The following is a 19,711-nucleotide window of genomic DNA, read 5'->3' as shown; positions in this document are numbered from 1 at the left end:
AGTGTGATTGGATGTGACACAGAACACACTTAGCCATGACCCCGAAATGTGTTGAAAGGGTGCATGAATGATTCATGTTATCTTTGTTTTTGTTTCTTGCCCTCGTGCTTTTAATGGCCAATTTATCAGCGTACCAGAGGATTGCGAACGTGGCAGCGACGCCTCACTTTGGAAAAAATCGTATCGCTTGTTCTTTGTCAGATCATCATATCCTATCAACACCTTTGCTCGAATGTGTTTGCACAACGGGAGGGATCGAGAGAGGGAGAAAGAAAAAATGAAAGGGATTCTTGTCATGAAAAGAACATCTTATCCCAACTCGACCTGAGCGCGCCGTGTCGTCCCCGGCGGTTGTCAGTCACGTCCTCCTGCTTGGCTTGTGCTCTCGGAGGTCAGTAGAATCCGAAGAGGCGCGCCTGTCTTCCGCCGTGACTTCGACTGTGTCAACAAACCGGGCGCGAGGTTTAAGTTTCCCCTCACCTGCGCCTCTGTGAAGCTGCGCCAAAAAGTGTTCACGAGCGGCGGCGGCGGTGGCTTGATTCACGACCGGAGTGTTTGTGTTGGAGGCAAAGCTTTTTTTTTTTTTTTGCGATCAAACGTGTGAGTACGTGTCAGATGCAAAGCGCTGAAACATCATTTCTGGGTCTATCTTGATTGTGTGCGTCAGTTGAGAGCGTTGTGTGATCACTCCACGAAGGCCACGTCGTCGGCCAAATGTTGCGTTGAAATAATAGAAGGCTCTCGTTTGCTCTGATTTTCTTCCCCGCGGAATGTTTCAGTAATTACTTTGATATTTGGAAAGAGGAGTGTTGAAAAAACAAGAACATCTGGCATCCATCCTACTTTTGTCTGAACTATCAAAGCCGAGATTGGGAACGGCGACAGTTTGCTGGGTGTTTATGTTCGATACGTCGGTCAAAAGTGTCAACGTTTTTTTCCTCTCAAGATGGATTTTGCAGTATTTGTTCACACCTATTCATCATTGTTTTTTTGCTATTTTTTTGGTGGTGGTGGTGGGGGGGGGGCGGTACCCTATTTTCCCTTATCGGTTTAAGTCAACCTTTTTCTATATTTGTGCTCAATCCGACACAATTAAAGTCATGCTTTGCCACCATCTTGGTTCATCAGAGCTGCTCAAAATTCCACAGGTGGGGCATTCCAGAAGCGCTGAATTTGCAGAAAAGATGCTTCTTTTCTATAAGGCTATGCAATGAGATGTTTTTCAGATGTATTTAAGTTACCTTTTATTGACAAAGATGTTTTACGCCCCAAAAAGCCTTGCTTACACATGTTTAGTACTGTAAAACTTATTTCTATGGAAGGTTTCCCTTTTGAAAATTTTCAGAAATTGGGCAACCCAAGTTTGCGGGAACAATTTTGGGAAGAGCCGTTTCTTGTCCAGCATGACTGAAGTCATGTGCACAAAGCAAGACGCCTAGAAGCCTTATAAATGTTCTTCTGAATGATACAAAAATAATTCCCAGAGAAGAGTCAACTGTTAGACCAGCTCCATATTGGCACCCGCAGCGGCTCCTCTTGTTCTCTTGTCTGGTTGAGAGGGAAGAAATTTCATCTGACAATAAAGTTGTACTTGACTTGATATTGTCTTATCATTTTCGCTTTCTGTTAGATTACTGGTGCAGTGTCCCAATACTTTTGTCCATTTTCGAGCATTTGGGCAGATATCTGGCAGTAGTGAAGTGACAATGGAACACACAGACTTTTGTGGTACTTCCAGTCGCCACTTAAAAAAAAATAAAAAATTTAAATGAGAGGCCTTGAAGGAAACGTGGCAGCGGTTCTGGTCACTTTATTTATATTTGTTCCTGTCTGCCTGTGGTGTCTTCACGCGCTCAATAATTGTCTCTCACTGTCATTTTTTTTCTTCTTCTGATGAATATGCTGATTCTCTGTGGCCTAAACGCATTTGGAAATGAGACAAACTGTAAAAAGATGAGGCCTTTAAGGTCTCCATTATTGGATGGAGTCAGGCATCAGTTCATGCGTCACTTGATATTCTATTTTTGGGGGAAAAGAAAAAAAAAACTCCATTGCCTGAATTATGCCATCTTCCCTCCTGGTTTGTATGACTTCTTTTTAGTCGTAAAACAAAACAATGGATAAGGTGGAGTTTTGTGAACTCTGAAATATTTCATTTTTAAATGCATATTTTAAGTATATTCAACTGTATTTCAAATGTACTGTAATTTCCTGCCATCACAAAATAAATACGTGGAAATAAAAAAAAATATATATATAGTAATTATTAAGCCTTGTACATGCATACCAATTTTCAAGTTCCAGACAAACCACACATGCTGAGGAACAATTGGACCAAGTGAAAAAATTAACGTATCAGGTATACACATCCTCTTTTAAATACATACGGTATATCGCTAAACTCTCCAACTTTAGCCGATCAGCTAAAGGGGAGTTTGTGAATGAATTTGTGAAGTACGACCCATAATAGACAAGCACGTTATATTTTAATATAAGCTTTATTTTACAATGTCGTCTTCAAAGTTGATAGTATCTGAAGCACATTATCAGACCACTTTTATCACCCTCCCTAAAAATAAAAAAAAAAGCCTCTGAGGCCTTCTCTGTCTTCAGTTGCAAGACGTGACTGTGCACACAGTTAGGTTTGCATATGAGCAATAGAAAACTTGGCAAATGGAAAGTTAGTGTCAACTTAATTTTCCAAATGAGTAACACGCGCACACACACACACAAAAATAAAAACACAGCATTATGTTCTACAGTCTGACGGCGCAAGAGGACATTTCTTCTCTGTACACATTTTGCAGTCCAGTAACATGGAAAGCCACACCGGGTGCTTATTTAGCTTGTAATTATTTTGTCATCTGATACGTTAGCTCAATTCCTAAATTGAAACAAAGAATTGGATTATCAAGCACCAAAGATTGCCTCACTTGTAGCCCGGTCGGCCAAATTAAGTTGCTCAGGTCTAATTGCGTCATGTAACATCTTTCCCTCTGTATCATTATAAAAGGTGCATACAAACAAGGAGACAAAACAGATGGTTTTAAAACAATCCGCCCGATCTTCTTTAGCTCAGCTAAATCAAAACCCATCTCGGTAGATGGAACCTGCAAAGTCAAACACCCCAAAAGTGGCGCAACGTGGGCTTCAAACCAAACTATTCTGGAAAAAATATGCCACCACGCAAGTGTACCATACCAGAGGCGGCAAAATGGTAACGATAACCTTAGAAAAAAAATGGTTTGGATGTCTAATAAAATAGCAGGATGACAATGAGTCAAATCAAATTCGCAAACCACGAGCAGAACACAAACTAATTCCGGCGATAGAACACCACACGCGGTCGTATAATGAACAGGAAGGCACTATTCATTATGTGTCTTGTCAAAAAAAGTTTTATTTTACAGAGGTAAAAATGTTTTTGATGTTAGAACGTTGTTCAAAACACTTTCAAAAAAAATGAACCACATTAAGGGTGAGAATGCGTTTTCGACTTTGGACGTTCCACTGCATTTTCTTGAAACCACTTCCTCTTAACTGCAAAAATGACTGTTAAGCACTAATACCGCAAAAGACCATTTATTAAACTCCCACGGGAGGGAAGAGAGAAAAAAAAAAGCCACACAAGTATGAAAGCGTTTCATTTGGAGAATAAGGGTGAATCCAAAACAAGTTCATCAGAGGTTTAAAATGTGCTTTTCTTGTTACAAGATTGAACAATCCTTTTTTTTTAAGACCTGAGACTGTGTCCTCCCGGTCAAGAAATAAAAGGGACACACTGTTCGCTGGGTCTGACGGTTCAGTTTCGTGTCACGCCATTAAACGAAGACCAAGGACTGCAGGACACCGCCTCCTCGCTGTGTAATTTAACGTTATACGAATTCTTTATGAGTGCAACGTAATCCAAACACTTCTGCACAAGACACCAAAGAATAAATAACCTTTTCAGATTTTAAAATGAAAAAAAAACAAAAAAAACAAAATGCACTGCATAAGATAAACCGTTTTCACATGATTTAGTAAAATAAGGAAAAGGCCCTCATCCACCTTTGCTTATAATCAACGATGAATCCGGAGGCGGTTGATGGTCATTTCCTATTATTTTCTTTTCCAAAATGACCCAATAAAAACTGATGTTTCAGGTCAGCTTGCACACCGCCTTCAAAAAAATCAGCGCACCAGTAACAAAAGGCACTCAAGTGGAGGATTCACCCATCTCAAAGTATGCATTGATGCTCATAACGTGCATGTAACCAACCACTTTAAATATGCTGACATATCAAGCCCCGCAAATAAAAATATAAATACGCATTCAAAATGCTACGCAAAATGTATAATATGAAGCTGCGTGGTAAAAGTTGACCTATGCTCATTTTGTCATGATTACTGTATTGTAATAAATTGAACAGTCGAAAAAAAAAAAAAACCTCACCCAGGTGTTTGTGAAGAGAGATTTTCATCTGTTCAGCATTTCGTAATAAAAAAAAAAAAATGGACTGTTCTTTAGCCCGTGATAGCTAATGTACTTTTCTCCATTTTCCACAGATGTGTGAATACTTTTGGCTCAATACTGGTTCTTATTTCCTTGGACATCTCCTGTAGCACGCATTTATGTTCAAGTTCGCTATGTACATATGTATCAAATCAACATTACATCACAAAGTACACCCTAATTATGTTCTAGTTTAGAAAAATACTTAAAAGGTGGACTTGTGATTTTTTTTTTTCTTTTATGTTGTATACAAACGTTTTCCCATCCTATGCCTATCTGCTAAAACTTGAGCTAAAAACCCAGCCAGCATGCCCTTGGGTCACCTGTTCAGGAGTTTTTTTTTCCTTTTACACAATGTCAGTGTCCAAAATGGGAGAGGAACGATCTCAAAAAAAGTAGTCTTTTTCCCCCCCGCATTTGGATTATTTTCCTCTCACATAACTGACATTAATTCACGACGGAACATATGGGGGAAAAAAATGTTGTTGAGGTATTCAGGATAGATGTCACTGTGCTGTTCTGGCCTTGGCTGAGGCATTTGTAACAGAACTGATGCAGTTAGGGAAACACAGGCAGGCATGTCCGTGAGGAGCAAGAGAGGAAAACAAGAGATGAATAAATGAACGCGTCGGGGAGAGGAGTCAAGTGTTTCGTTTGTTTTCAAACTTTACCCACGGCTCCCCCTACTGGCGCGCTTTAGGATTGCAACGCTGCAGAGGGCTGTTAGTGCTCATGCTGCCGGTGCTTGTATGCCGGGTTAACTCACAGTCAACGCAAAGTCATGCAAAGAGTCTGCAGGCAGGGATTTCATGCATCGTGCGCCTCGGGTTTCGGACCACAGACGGGCCAGACCGTATCGGGCCGGGTCTCTGGTGTGCCGATCATGCTGGAATATTGCTGTTGGGGGTGGGGAGGGATGGGGAGGAGAACAGGAGATTTGCGGTCAGATAGCAGGGAATGTTAGCAGCAAATTTTGGCCCTGATTCAAGCGGATGATTGCTGTGTCGCAGACGTGATGCGGGGAATATGTAATTTTTAAACTGTGGCCACAGTTTTGATGTAAGTCGCGCACAAAACGATCATTTGTGGCCATGGAATGGGTATAACGTGCATAAAATATCGCAATTACTACCGCCGTTTTGTGTGATGAAGCATACTTTGAGCTAGTAACAGCAACACAAAAAGTCCTCTATCTCACTTTATAGCTTCAAGAGAAAGTCTGAGCAATTTTGCTCAGGAACGATATTCATTTGTATTTTGTGGAAAGATTGAAGCTACTTGGTGGCCACCGGTTCGTATTTTGTGCACACATTATACCTCATTTGTACTTCTTGGCCACGGTAAATAATAATAAAAATAAATCAAAAACCTCCCCACATCAGATCTGGTGTCTGCAAAGATGACAAATTCACAACATTCCTTTTTGAAAGTCGGAGAGTAGAAAAGGTTTGGAAATGAAAATTGTGAGCCATGAATGTTGTTCTGGGTAAAAGTCTTGACATTCAGAAAAAAAAAAAATGAACGGGATGCTCCATTCTATTCTTTCTTCAATTTCCACTTCCAGGAGATGCAGGTGTCCCGACCCTTTTGTCTTTATAGTGTATTCAATATTCCATTTCGGCACTAAATGTTTGATAAAAGAACCAAGCATATACTGGTGAAGCCTTTGACCCTTCTGAAATTGTTTTTTTCCAACCCTTCGAGGCAACATATTGTACTCATGAGCCCAGTTAGGAATTACAGTGTTGAAAAAAAGATGTCTGCGTGGTTCTTTCCTGAGGATGGTCATCATGAACTGATAATATGAAGTATTATATTAATATGAGTAGTTAGAGGTAGCAAAAAAAAAAAAAAAAAGTTTAAGACTGATATAGGTAGAATTGTGCATGTGTACTGCCTGTAGAGGTTGACGTTAAGTGGAGAGCAATGCGTTCCGGGAGTTTAGTAATGCCTGATGATATAGAACAATGCTGGGCTGTGTGGGGTCCGCCATCGGGAAAAATAAGTTTAGACGGGAATAAAAGCGGTGAAAAGTTTTTTTGGGCAGTCTTGCCTGGCATCGCTACCTCACGGATCTGATCGGGAAAAAGGGTGGAAAAACACAAAAAGAAAATCAATAGGCGGGAAGTTGAAATGAACAGTTCAAGGGCTTTGTAAGGTAGTTTTGCTGTGGCATTTTTTTTTTTTTGTTGTTGTTCCCCCCCCCCGTGCCTTTCTACCTTGCGGTAGCTGGTTGGACGTGGCCTGGGTAGGCACGACGCGAATTGGTGGCTTGCCTCTGGCGGGCCAGGAAAGACTGACTTGACCCCGTGTTGGCCAATCTGTCTTCGGCCGCCTTCTTCTGGAAAGTCATTCCCTGGGAAAACAAATGGGGAGATGAGAATGAAACAGAATCTAATTGTAGTTAACCCATTTTCAAATGGACGCCAAGGCAGGAATCACCACTGTGCTAACGTTGATGAATTGGGCGGGAGTAAAACTAAACAAACAAAAAAGAAAAAAAAAAAAAGAAGGGTTTAGCTGTGAGGCTTAGCCTTATACTGCCATCTAGTGATGTGGTTTTCGAACAAAATTAGTCACTGAAATCAGTTTTGCGGATGCATTAAAAAAATAAAATAAATTGTGACTTGAATGGCCCATTATTTAACAGTCATAAATCTGAAATAAAACATTTGAAAACTAAATCTGTGCATGTGCGTATGTGTGATCAAATGTTTTAATTTCCTGCTTTCAACGTGGCCAAATATTTCTGTTCAGCGTTTTTGGGGCTCATGTGTGAATTGATTATTTCAAAGGCCTTTTTTTTAAAAAAATTAATTATTTATTTATTTTTAACTGTTGGTGTCAGTCTTACCATATTGTACCAGGCCGACACGATTAGCTTCTCCTCATAATCCCTCTGGATCTTCGTCTTATCCATCTCTTTCTGTGGCCAAAAAAACAAACAAACTCTTTGAAACATAAAACAAACGTTCCAAATTCTATTTAACTTTAGAACAGACTCACACAGTCCTGCCTAGGGTCACTGAGTCACTCTACAAAACGGCTCCTCGCTTACAGTAAGAAAGCCGAATTGCTTACCTCCAATGAGTGCAACATTCGCTCTTTCTCCTGCAGCTGATTTTTCAAGGCCTGAACTTCTGGACCCGAGCCCTGGTTCTGCTTAGGATCCAGAGTACGAATCACCTGCGAAGCCAATGTAATCAGTAACAAGTGTTCTGCTGTTCATTGTTCCAAAGGTTACAAAAAAATATAGATATAAATCCTCACGCTCTTGGCTTTCTCCAGATATTTCTTATACCGCTCCTCCATTTGTTTCATCTCGTCATCTTTCTTTTTCAAGGCCTCCTCCAGTTCATCCACTCGTTGAGCTAACAAACACATTTGACCAGATGGAGCCACAGCTCCTTAAATAACATTCAAAGATGACAAGCGGCCACGAATGAAGGTGCACTCTTGCGTCTAACTCACAGCTGGCCGCGTATTTGGGCTCCATCTCATCTATGAAGGCGTTCTTCTTGAGCAACTCGTTGTTCACCTCTTGGAGCTTCTCCCTGGTGAGGAGAGAACAACGAAATGAATCGAGCCTGTACTGCCACGATGGCTCGGTTTTAATGACAAGAATATTTTGGAAGGAAGAGTAGAGTGGTCAGTCCGTACTTACATGTGCTCTGCGTATTTTTTCTTCAAGGACGACTGAAAGGCAAAAGAGAAAATCGGGGTTGAACACGCACGTAACATTTTCACGTGTAGCTTCAATCTTTTGGATGAATGTAGAAACTGCGCCAGGCTAAATGACCGAACTCATCAGTGAGCCTCTTTAAACTTTTTTTTGTCGAACTTAAAGTTTCGAGTCTCTTGAATTCAGTGACACGCAGACGGGGATTAAACGTACATCATCCGCTTTGGAGCCTTGTTCCTGAAGATTCTTCTGTAGCTCTTCTATCTGACTTTGCTCCTCCATCAAGCGCTGATTGGTTAATCTGCACAGCGTGGAATGCACAGAGACCAGTTGGACAACATAGCTTTGAACACAGCACGGGGCTTCTTGCAGCCTGACAGATGAGATTCAATATCGCGGAGGTAGCTACGCTTGACCTGTTTTCGGTCTCCAGTTCACTGTTCCTTCGATTCGAGTCTTCCAGCAGACTTTGGAGAAGTGCGATCTTCTCGTTATCGGAGCCCTCTTGAGCCAGCTTCAGCATTTTGTTCTCATGCTGAAGGCGAATTAAATGCTCCCTGTGTGAAAATGCATCCGAGAAAGGGAATTATTCATCAAGTTAAGAACTCTGTTCATGACCCAAGCAGCCATGATGTTTGACATGATTCAAACCGAAAGCAACAATCGCTATTAGGTTCTGCTTGCAGGTGGAGGACCAAGCTACATTTTCTCGGAGCAGGAATGATAAAAAAAAAAAAATATGTAAGAAAAAAAAGAAAACATCAGCCAGCCAGCACAAAAATCAAACCCTCTTGGAAAGTCAGGCTGATGTAACTCGTATGCTGCGATTACATAACTCAGTTAGGGAGTAGCGCTTTTTAAGCCAAACTCATAAAACAGCAGGGGTGGAAAGCAGAATGAGCTCCAAAGCATGTGGCAGCAAAATGAACCAGCAGCTCAGACCAAATGTCCCACTAGAAGAAAATCTTTGCAATTGGATCTTTGATCGCTACTGAGGCGCACAAGCCGTGCGGTGTAGAGAACATACCGAATTTCTGGTGTTGTGATCTCAGCTGCCAACGAGTCAGAGCCATCAGCGCCGGTTAGAGGGAGAAGACCTGGGCAAGAAGATGGTTCTTGTTAGTGTCCATTATTGAGGTTAAAACGAAGCTTACTATTAAAATCGACTCCAAACGTGGACACATTTTTTAGCATTGCACCTGACGTAAGTTGCCCCTCCTGAGCTTGGACACAATGCAGCTCCTCAATGGTCTCCTTCAAAGAGTCTCTCTCCGTTCGCATCCGCTATAGGAAAAAGCAGAAAAGCGAATTGTTTGATTGTTAGTTAGAAATGCTGATGAACAACAGTGACAGAATATACCGTTTTAGGATTTTGAAAACAAATGTTGAATTCTGTACATACGTCTTTTTCTTTCTGGAGCGAGTCGACTTTCTCTTTGACGCGTTTGTACTCAAACTCCATCTTGTCAGCCTTTTTCGATTCCTCGGACAGTCTGTTCTGAAGTTCGACCACCTACGCCGAGCGAAAGGGAGATCATCATCATTACCATAGTAAGATGGTGTGAGTTGCATATACAGCTACATGTGTGAGGGGTGACAGGGAGGTGGGCGGTGGCCGTTGGAGTTACCTGTCTTTTGTATGTCTCCAACTGACCCTTGGTAGCATTAGCCTTTCGAAGCTCTTCTTCTAAACCGATGTTGGTCTGCATTAACGCCGTGTTCTTTTCCTCCAAAAGCTTAGTCTGCCAAAATGGAAACAGGAAGTTGACTATTTCGCCCATGTGTGTGTGTGTGTGTGTGTGTGTGTGTGTGTGAGTGTTGTTGTTTTTTAATTGCGTAGATCATGATGCAAATAAAATTAAATCGCAGCTCGATGAAAACTGTTCCACAGCACAAAATATGTCATTTGGGGATTCACATTTCCACCAAGCAGTTGAGGAAGATGCTTTTGGGAATGTTTGACCCTGATTTGGCTTGCATTTATTCCTTTTGCAACTTTTTGGAAATGGAAAAAAAAGCAATTACAAGAATATAAGGGGCTAAAATAACAATAAAGAGGTTGGTGGAAGAGGGATTAAGCGGGTGTTTGGAGACGGTACCTGTCTCCTGAGAAGTCCCATGTCCTCAAGTTTCTTCTTGTAGTGTTCGACTGTGCCCTCAAGCTTTGACACTTTGTCTGAGGAATGCCTGGTTGAAAAACAAGATGTGGTTTATTCTCCATCGGGTACTCGTGTACAGGGAATATAAAAAGTCAAAACACCCTCCGTTTTTTTGTGATAGAACAAAATGAGACCAAGATAAATCATTTCTAAACTTTTTTTCCCCCGTCCAAATGTTTAATAATAATAATAATAATACATTTTATTTATAAGCGCCTTTAAAGACACCCAAAGTGTGTAACGTAATAGATAAATCTTGTCGACACATCCGACAAGATTGCTTACCTGAGCACATCCATCTCATCCTTCAGTGACTGGGCTTCATCTGCCAGAGATGTGAGGTCTTCGTTCTGCGACCTCACCTCCAAGAGTTCTTTTTCAAGCTCCTCGCAACGGATCCGGTAATCGTCTTTTGATGCTTCCAACCTGGAAAACGATAATCCCCGCCCCCCGAAACAGTTTACTCATATATAAAATCTTCCAACCCTTTCACAGGAGCGATAACCTTTCTCCTGTCTCGTAAATCCACACCTGAATGTTTCTTCCTGGAGCTGCTCCAGTTGTGTCTGGAGCTGGAGGTGTCTGCGGCCAGCTGGGCTGTTTATATCCTCAATGGAGTCCGACTGGTTGAGCCTCTCCATTAAAAGCTGGTTTTCCGCGAGCAAACTACTCTTTTCCTCCTGCAGGGCCGCAACCTGAAGTACAAGAGGTGAAATTAATGCCAATAAAGTGAAAAACATTCAAGATAGATGACACTAGGGCTGGGGGATGAATAAGGTGTATCGATAGATTCAAGTATTATTTTTTCCCCCGACTGTTCTTTGCGGTTTCCATTTTTCAAAGTGCATCCCGACTGATGCTACTTACATACGTTACTGTAAACAACAGCGATGCAAACGCTAACGAGCTAGCTTAGTGACTTCTGCCACTCCTTAAATGACTAATTTTCACAAAAGTAACAAGCAACTTTCTTTCTCCTTTTCCCCGACTGTTCTTTGCGGCTTCCATCTTTCAAAGTGCGTCCCGACTGATGCTACTTACATACTTTACTGTAAACAACAGCGATGCAAACGCTAACGAGCTAGCTTAGTGACTTCTGCCACTCCTTAAATGACAGATTTTCATAAAAGTAACAGGCAACTTTCTTTCTCCTAATAAGAAACACACAAAATGAGTGTAATCACTTTCACACTGTTTTCCATACGAGGAGAAAGCAGCCCAAGGGGAAGGCATTGGAGGGAAAAAACAGCTGTGGGGAAAAATGGTTTAAAGCTTGTTTGGGACAAGGAGAGTTCCGCTTGTTTTGAATAACTGCCATAGGCTTTTTCTGTGAGGTAAGATTTTTGTGAAAACAAAAGAGATTTTATTTTAAGGCTACATCACCCAGCCCTAGGTGACACCTAAAAGAGTCGCTTCACTGCAACATCAGTTCTAGTAAGAAGACAAACGCATGGCAAATCCTCAACAAGGCAAACTATCATCGAGGGCTACATATGGTTTGATGTTGTCTCGTCTGTGTGATAGACAGGGTATCAAACTCCACACCAAGCAAAGCAAAAGCCGCACCCTAAATTTAGCCCATGTCTTTTATTGCACGTCCCTAAATATAGATTTATCTTGGAAGTTACTCCTGATCATCATATCAATGCACAAAACAAAATACAAAACAGTGGGACAAGTTTAGTCAACCAGAAATACTGCTTGGTTTGGTCAAATGGAAACAGTTATTTCGAACACACATATTTATTAACCCTTTCGGGGACAGCGGTTACAACAGTGGACATCTTATCAGGTTATCAGGTTAGGTTCGACAGCGGTTACAACAGTGGACATCTTATCAGGTTAGGTTAAACTACTAAAATATTTTTTTCAAATATACTACACACTAGAGATATGAATTCTAAACACCTGAGTTCATTTAGAGATGCATGTTTGTACGCAATGCCATTTTTAAAAATAACTATTCCTAGTCTAAGGAGCCAGTGTTTCGATCTACCGTTGCAGTGGGGATGCGCGATACAGGGGAAAAGACAGGAGATTAGTTGTGGCAGGCTAACACATGACACAAAATTGCAGTTTTGGTCAGCATATCGCAAGTCGTGTGCTTAGTTGCACACCAGTGTTACACATATCGATAACACGGAAGGGGTCATTAATGCAAGCAAACTGAAAAAGCCCGGACTGTTATTAAGACACACCACACAGAATGAATGGAAGACAGTGGCAGAAATAAAGTTTGAATTTACCCTCTCTTCTAGCTCATTAAACTCTAACCTCAGTCTATCGCGCTCCTCTTGAACATGGAGGGCCTTCAAAGCAAGGCACAAAGTAATTGAAATAGTCAGGAAATTAGAAGGAAACAGACTGAACACAACAGGAGATTAGATAATCCTTTAAACCAGGCTCATTTCTGGCGCTGGCGGCAAATGCATGCATAAAAAAAAAAAAAAAAAAAAGTGAATGTTCATCATTGGCCAGGACGGCACAGGACGTACTGAAGGCATACCAGCATTTTAAGAACCAGTAGGAAAAAGCAAGGGACGATACCATGTAGCTGTATTTACACAAAATAGAGGGGGGTAGAGGGAGACGCGAATCATCATTTTATGGTAGATGTGAAAAGGCTCACTGTCATTTCCAAATACAAAAGGTAAAATAAAAAGTTTAAAAAAATGATAATAATGGGATTAGAATTACACGAAACCAACCTGCATGTCTAGCTCACGACACCTCTGGGAAATCTCCTCCTTTGTGGCCAAAGCTTCATTCAGCTCCTCAACGGACTTCTTCAGCTAGCGTAAAAATGAAAGTGAAATTCAATCACAAACACAAGGTTTCCACTGGACAGCAACAATCTATTCAGGGGAAGTCAACCCCCTAAATTTTCTTGACAAGAATATATTCTTTGCGACCCCGCTAGGGGCTCAACACGGCCTTCTGATTGTGATTTGTGGAGGATGAATGAAGAGGCAAAATCCACCCATTTTGATCCAGCTCAAAGGAGCGGCCATTTTGCCACTTTGCCGTTATCTGAAAATGACATTACAGTTGCTCAGGGCTCAGGTAAAGACCAATCATGGCTCAGTTATTTTCTGAGTTTGGTCGTGTGACGTTAATATACAGATTTCATAAATATGCAAAGACAATCATTCGGCACATTGTTTTGCCAGCAGGTCGTGAAAACAATCAAGTCAATGCAGGCGTGTCTACCTGTCTGTCGAGATCCACGTAGGAGTCATTTCCGCCTGTCACTGGAGTCTCTTTACTCATCAGCTGACAGAAACAGAAAAACAAGTCGATTAAAGATATGACTACATACAGCAACATGAATCTGGAATGTTGACCGAAGAGATCGAGGTGCAATTGAGGGGAAGTCTGAATGTCTAAAATTCACAAAATCTTGACCAAATCATTTTTCAGAAAGGCATCAAAGGCCTGATAATGAAATCCTACCTCTTGGATGGCTGTCATGACAACGTGCTGGACTGATTCCTCCATCATCATGATGGTTTGGATATATTCTAGAGGAACAAACAAAACGACGAGGTAAGCTTTGAGCATGGTCAGAAGGAAGAAATATTTCGTCGGACGCAATTTGGTGTGCACCTTGCTTCTGTTCACAGTTGACAGCGCAGCCTAGAATGAGTTGAAGCATCCTCCCGAGCTCTGCCGGGTCGGAGTGCTCTCCGATGAGACTGACGTCAGGTAGCGTGAAGTCGTTTATGTGTTGGCCGAGAATCTTGAAAGGGAGAGCAGAATACTCATTGCAATGTTTCCTTAGAAGTCAACTCAATCATCAGCGCCAGGAGAAGACTTTTTCAACATTAAAATAACACAAGTAGCGACACAGAGCAATTGTGCCCATTGGACTTAATGTGACGTGTTTAAGTAATATAATTCTTGAGGCAGCCAGGCTGGGCAACTGATGAGAAGAAAAACGGGTCAAAAGAGATCTGTCTTACCTCCTGGTTATAGTCTAGGATACCTTTGAGAATTTTCTTTAGATTGCTGACCTGAAAGAAAGAGGAATCGACGCAAACAGCTTCACATTTTTTTGCAAAATATGACGCAAAGAAAACGGTTGAGTCTCACACCCGAATTTCAAACAAGAGTGCAATATTTCTTCTTATAATAGCAACATTTGGTTGTAATCACGATATACTTTTCAACACAAACACAAATGCCTTAAGACATCCGCTTTTTCCTCAGGTATCAAAGGGGGGTGTTTTTTTCATGTATTTTAAGATGCTAGGCTTTTATTTGCCCGAGCGGAGGATGCAACTGAGGCACTGTATTAGGGCAGAAGTCAATATTTGAGGAAATAACATTAAAATGATTCTAATGTGTGGAGTTCGGATGCTCTCCCCGTGCCTCTGTGGGTTTTCTCCGGGTACTCCGGTTTCCTCCCATATTCCCAAAACAAACACGGTAGGTTATTTGAACACTCTGAGCTGTCGCTGGGTGTGGCTGTGAGTGCGAATGGTTGTTTGTCGATGTGTGCCCTGTGATTGACTGGCAGTTCAGAGTTTACTCCGCCTACTGCCTGAAGGCAGCTGCGATATGCTCCACCACGCCCGCGAGGATAAAGCGGTTCGGATGATGGTTGGATGAATCTAATATAATCTTACACTCCTATACTTTGAGACAATGTAATTATTTAATGGATAGAAAACAAAGCGGGCACCATACGAAAACACGACACTTAGAGTGCAGCATCATGAACTCCAAATTCTCCTTACCTTTAACCTCCAGTTGTCACCCACGTCTGGCTTGATTCGACTAATCCATGCATCATTGAAATATACTTCGTCTCTGCAAAATGAACATGGAAAATGTGTCATTCAGGTAACACATGCGCGTTCCAGTAAGATTCATTGAATATTGAGCTCAGTTTGCAACGCAAATGTAGCAAAGCACCCCGAGGATGCCACCAGATATGTGAAGACGGTCACAAAATCCAGCCATTGCCACATTTCTCAAATCCTCAACTTACATTTTCTGTAGAGCCTGCGCCATAACGACACCATTCGTCATGTCCTCGACAGTCTTGCATTGAGCCTCCACGCCGAATGTTTGAACCTAAACAAACAAATCATTGAGAGGGTAACCAACAGACAGTGTTTAATCATGTTTGTACAAAGAGTGGTAAGGCTATATATAACAGCCAATTCAATATACAGTATGACAATCATTTAACCTGACAACCTGTAAAAATATGGAGGATGATGTGATTTAAACTAAAGCAAGTTCAAATGTAAAAGGGTGCATGGCCATCGATTCTTAAAGAGGAGTGTCAAGAAATGTTCAAACCTATTTCAGTCATTCAACAAGTTATGTTGTCTCTACTTCTACTTAGAGCTGAAAGAAATCTACTTGCCCAGAATGGCAAATCGACATGGCAACAATTCATGTGACAGAGGTGGTGAAATTGAGAGCAGGAATGTTGGAAATTTGACAGGAAGGAAATGACAATATTGAACTCCTGCTTACGTATCACTTTCTCTTATTTTTTAATAACAGGACTCAAAATCCATGAAGTTTCAAGAGGCGCCCCCCCCAAAAGGAAAAAAAATCTATTAAAAAAAAAAAAGGTCCTGACGCTCTCAAAAAAACCAACCAACATATGTGACTGTGTGGCGCTCAACTGGCCTGAAAAGGGTTGAACTAATCTCAAAAAGATTCCTAAAGCTGGTTTGAGAGGATCTGTGTCCGGCAGACAAATATCTCAAGACTGCCCACTGGCTCACAGCCAGCACACAGGACCCAAACAACACCCCTTTATTACATAACACTGTGTCGGAGAGAGACTGAGTTTGTAACCCGCAAAACTATCCATGACAGTAAGCACGCTCATAGTATTATGGCTATGTAAAGATGCTACATTTGCTACATTACAGGATGAAAAGTCTACAAAACATGCGTCATTGCAACATTTGGTCACTTTACTCACTTCCCTTCCCAAAAAGACAAGTTGAATGAAACAAAACATGCGAAGACACACCCAAAACTCCTAATAGACAACAATGAGATGTAAAAACTTTTCCCGGCTGTCTTCAGAACGTTAATCTTTGCGATTGATGGCCGTCAACATATAATACACCGGGTGCATGATAGCCACACTTATTTTTGAGCGGTGACATAGATCACTCCTTTTTTTTTAACCTTCTAAATCCCAGGCAGCAACAGATACACAAGGCCATGCTGGATGCTTCTACTGACGACTAGCTAGCTTGCTAAAATGAGGTCAGAGTTGGGGGGTTAGCACCCGAGTTACGGAAAAAGGGGTCATGGAACAAAAGCAGGAGATAAGCAAAAGACACATTAAGTGTTCGGGCTGTTCAGGTTTGAAATATCATTTGACTCTTTGAGCCCTGAATATATTCTTTCATGAAAGCCGACTGAAAAGTGTTCCAATCAAGAACAGCTATTATGACACCATTACACAGTTACGACAAACCAAACCAACAGAAAAAAAAAAATGGAGACAAACCAACATGTTGAATATTTTTCAAAATGGACTTAAATTTTATGAGCAACAGAAACTCAAACACGAATGGAGGCGCAAACAACTAATATGACAATACCCGCAGGCACATACTCGTTAACCTCTGCAGGGGGGGGAAAAAAACAAATTAATTTTACTGCAGCTTACTGAGCAGTTGTGACTGTCTCCTCGATGTATATTTGAATGTCTGTATTATAAAAACATTGAAAAAATTAAAATAATTAAATATCTTCTGCAGTCAGACAAATAGTATTCCATTGTATTTCCGTGTTACTTCGCCAGGTTGTGCCTTTACAAAAATATTATTGCTCAATTTTAACACCGCCCGAGAGATTTTAATCTGTTTCCTATTGTGGTTGTAGTTTGGTTGAGAAATGTGTTGAGCTGGACTATGTCACGATGAGAGGAGTTCTTCATGTTTGACTTGTAACTACTCGAGCTAAGCAAAATATTACACGGCCCTAATTAGGATGAAGTACATGCAGTTCAACACCACCACAGACGCAACGGCGAACGTTGTTATTATGTTTAAATTGGGCGAGTGTTCATACTGTTGTGGTTGGCCGGCAGGTATGTGACGAATGTTTCTCCCATGACTCGCATGAACAAAGGCTGATTTGTTGAGTTTTGGTGTGATGTACAGACATTTTTGCAGATTAATAAGTGTTATGGTAACAAGACTTCAAATGAGTACATGCCAATGACGTAACTTGACCACCTGCATTAATGACACACTCACACAAACACACGACAAATACACCGTCATTACATTAGCAATGAGAAAACCAATGGACTTATGTGTGACAGTGGGTGCTCCTGTTTATTCGTAATGCATTTCCTAGATTAAAAACGCTGCAAAGTCAAGTCAGAGTTGTGCATGTCTGAAATTCGTCACACATTTGAATACACATGCATTTCCTACAGTGGCATTGCGAGACAAATATGCGCACCAACCTGTGGCAAATTAATTTTACTGCTCTGACCCTGCCTGACACCAGGTTACCTTTTAGCTTCAGTGAAGCTTTGGGTGCTTTCACACTGGCACCCTTTGCTCGTCTGTTTTCCCCTTTGTGTGCTTTTTTTGGTCAGGTGGAAAAAGTGTAATCAAACTCAAACTTGATCAGTCGAAATTCAAGGATATGAACTGCTGCTTCATTCTTTACCAATATTCAATCATAAGGCAATTTACATAAAAAAACAAAAAAAAACTGTATCATCATTAGTTGGTTGCGCTTTTTTATTATGATGAGACAAAAGTCGGATGAACAATTGACATTTAGAAAATGAACTTGTGAACTCGATGCGCACTTTGCCCTGACAAAAATATGTAATTATCGGTAACATTGAAGCAAGGTAACACGGCAGCTTGGTTCAGAAGCAGCACACTGTACCGGACAAAGCTCTGTTTTGACACAGTGCATATTTTTACTGTAAACTGCAGACAATGCCGGCTTTGTATTATCAAAAACATGCCATTTCACGACTTTGTTGACATGGCGTAGGAATGTGTTGGTATTTCTCCAGTAGCATGACATTCTTGTTGACATTCCCTACATAGAAATGCGTGTTATTTATCTGTGCCTGCATAAAATGTCCGCATTTCAGCCTACAAGAACTCCACTTCACATGAACTTGATAAAACATGTGGTAGTGTTCTATGTAATGCCTGCCTGGTGAGTTTATTAGGCTATTTCATGAATGTAAACAAAGAAAGGAGGCCGTTTTCGTGGCTGTTACCTAATAAAGATTTAATTCATAATCATAATTAAAGTGATCATGTTGCACATACGGTTCTGTTTCTGTGGAGGTACTCTATGCTCTGATGAATAAAATACACCGATGCATTTGCTGCAGTTACCCTTGAGTACAAATTGACAATTTTCCCTAACCACCGATGATAATAAACGTCAGATTAAGCTTCACTAATATGATTTTTGTACCATAACTGCGAAGTCAGTGGATACTGTAATTAGGAATGAGTACACTGGAGCTAATGTTACATGTCAGTCATGTAAACATCTTCATATCCGGCCGCACATGTTGCTTTAAAGCTGCATTTTCTTGCTTGGTTCATCAACAAAAGACAATAACTGGATTACTGAAACCTGAACGAGTCAAATTATGCACGAAAGACAAAAAAAACAACGGTGGAACGACAACGATCGAGAGAGAAAGACTCCTCGAGTGCATTTATTCATTCTCTGAACCTCTGTCAAAAAAATGACATCTTCTGGAATTTGCCTACGATCCGGTTGACCAAAAAATAAAATCTCGGATTGCAAGCGGCTAGCACAGAACACATCAGCAGCTCAGACGTGCCAACAGCTGGCCTGCATACGTCAGCGGCGTGAGTTCGTGTCATTTTTTCCTCCAGCCGCCTAGCGTCATCGATGTTAGCTCGCTAGCTAACGTTAGCATCGTGAGCTAGTTTGCTAGCTAGCCATCGGCGCGCCGGAGGTGGGGTGGGGGAAAAAACAATACCGGACGTGGTGGTTGCTGACCTACCCATGTCAGGAGGCTTTCACAAAGTTCCAATCGATCCAAGGGCCCCGATGTCGACATTGTAAATAAAAGTAGACGGAATCGAGATGATGATTTGAGCCGAAAGTTATTGGCAACCTCAGACGCTCCCGAGGTCTCTCGCTCTCTGGGTGTCTCACAATTCGACACCGGCGTCTGCCAGAGGCGGGCTGGGTGGGCGGAGTCTAGTATGAGGGTAATACGGGACTGTCCTCGGTTGTACAGTACCATGAACCCAGTGTTTCCCCATCTTTTATTAAGCCAAGGTACATATTTGAACAAAAAAAAAAGTCACAAAACGCAATATACAGCAATGGAAAGTAATGAAGTAGAAATACTTTGTGACTAGA

General features: G+C 41.3%; 1 protein-coding gene across 4 annotated transcripts; it reads right to left on the bottom strand.

Annotated features, from left to right (window-relative positions):
* Positions 1–4,687: 4,687 nt before the first annotated feature.
* Positions 4,688–19,528, bottom strand: hook3 (hook microtubule-tethering protein 3). 4 transcript variants are annotated; one of them, XM_019882573.1, is made up of 25 exons: positions 19,347–19,528; positions 15,330–15,415; positions 15,076–15,148; positions 14,299–14,349; positions 13,943–14,075; positions 13,790–13,857; positions 13,547–13,609; positions 13,045–13,128; positions 12,583–12,645; positions 10,868–11,031; positions 10,622–10,762; positions 10,277–10,364; positions 9,806–9,919; positions 9,580–9,690; positions 9,377–9,461; positions 9,205–9,274; positions 8,594–8,734; positions 8,391–8,478; positions 8,160–8,191; positions 7,967–8,049; positions 7,766–7,866; positions 7,577–7,681; positions 7,350–7,421; positions 6,715–6,851; positions 4,688–5,392 (listed from the first exon to the last, which is right to left on the bottom strand). In XM_019882573.1, exons 1-25 carry the CDS (start codon positions 19,401–19,403, stop codon positions 5,377–5,379), a joined length of 2,226 nt encoding a protein of 741 aa, XP_019738132.1. In that variant the 5' UTR covers positions 19,404–19,528; the 3' UTR covers positions 4,688–5,376. The 4 variants fall into 4 exon arrangements, with proteins under 4 accessions (XP_019738132.1, XP_019738134.1, XP_019738133.1 ...); XM_019882574.1 differs by having other exon boundaries at positions 4,732–6,570; XM_019882575.1 differs by lacking the exon at positions 12,583–12,645 and having other exon boundaries at positions 19,347–19,527.
* Between the last annotated feature and the right edge of the window lie 183 nt (positions 19,529–19,711).

The sequence above is a fragment of the Hippocampus comes genome, unplaced genomic scaffold (assembly GCF_001891065.2).
Source record: "Hippocampus comes isolate QL1 unplaced genomic scaffold, H_comes_QL1_v1.1 scaffold437, whole genome shotgun sequence".
In the NCBI taxonomy this organism is placed as follows: Eukaryota; Metazoa; Chordata; class Actinopteri; order Syngnathiformes; family Syngnathidae; genus Hippocampus; species Hippocampus comes.
This window is presented reverse-complemented; position numbering and strand designations above follow the sequence as displayed.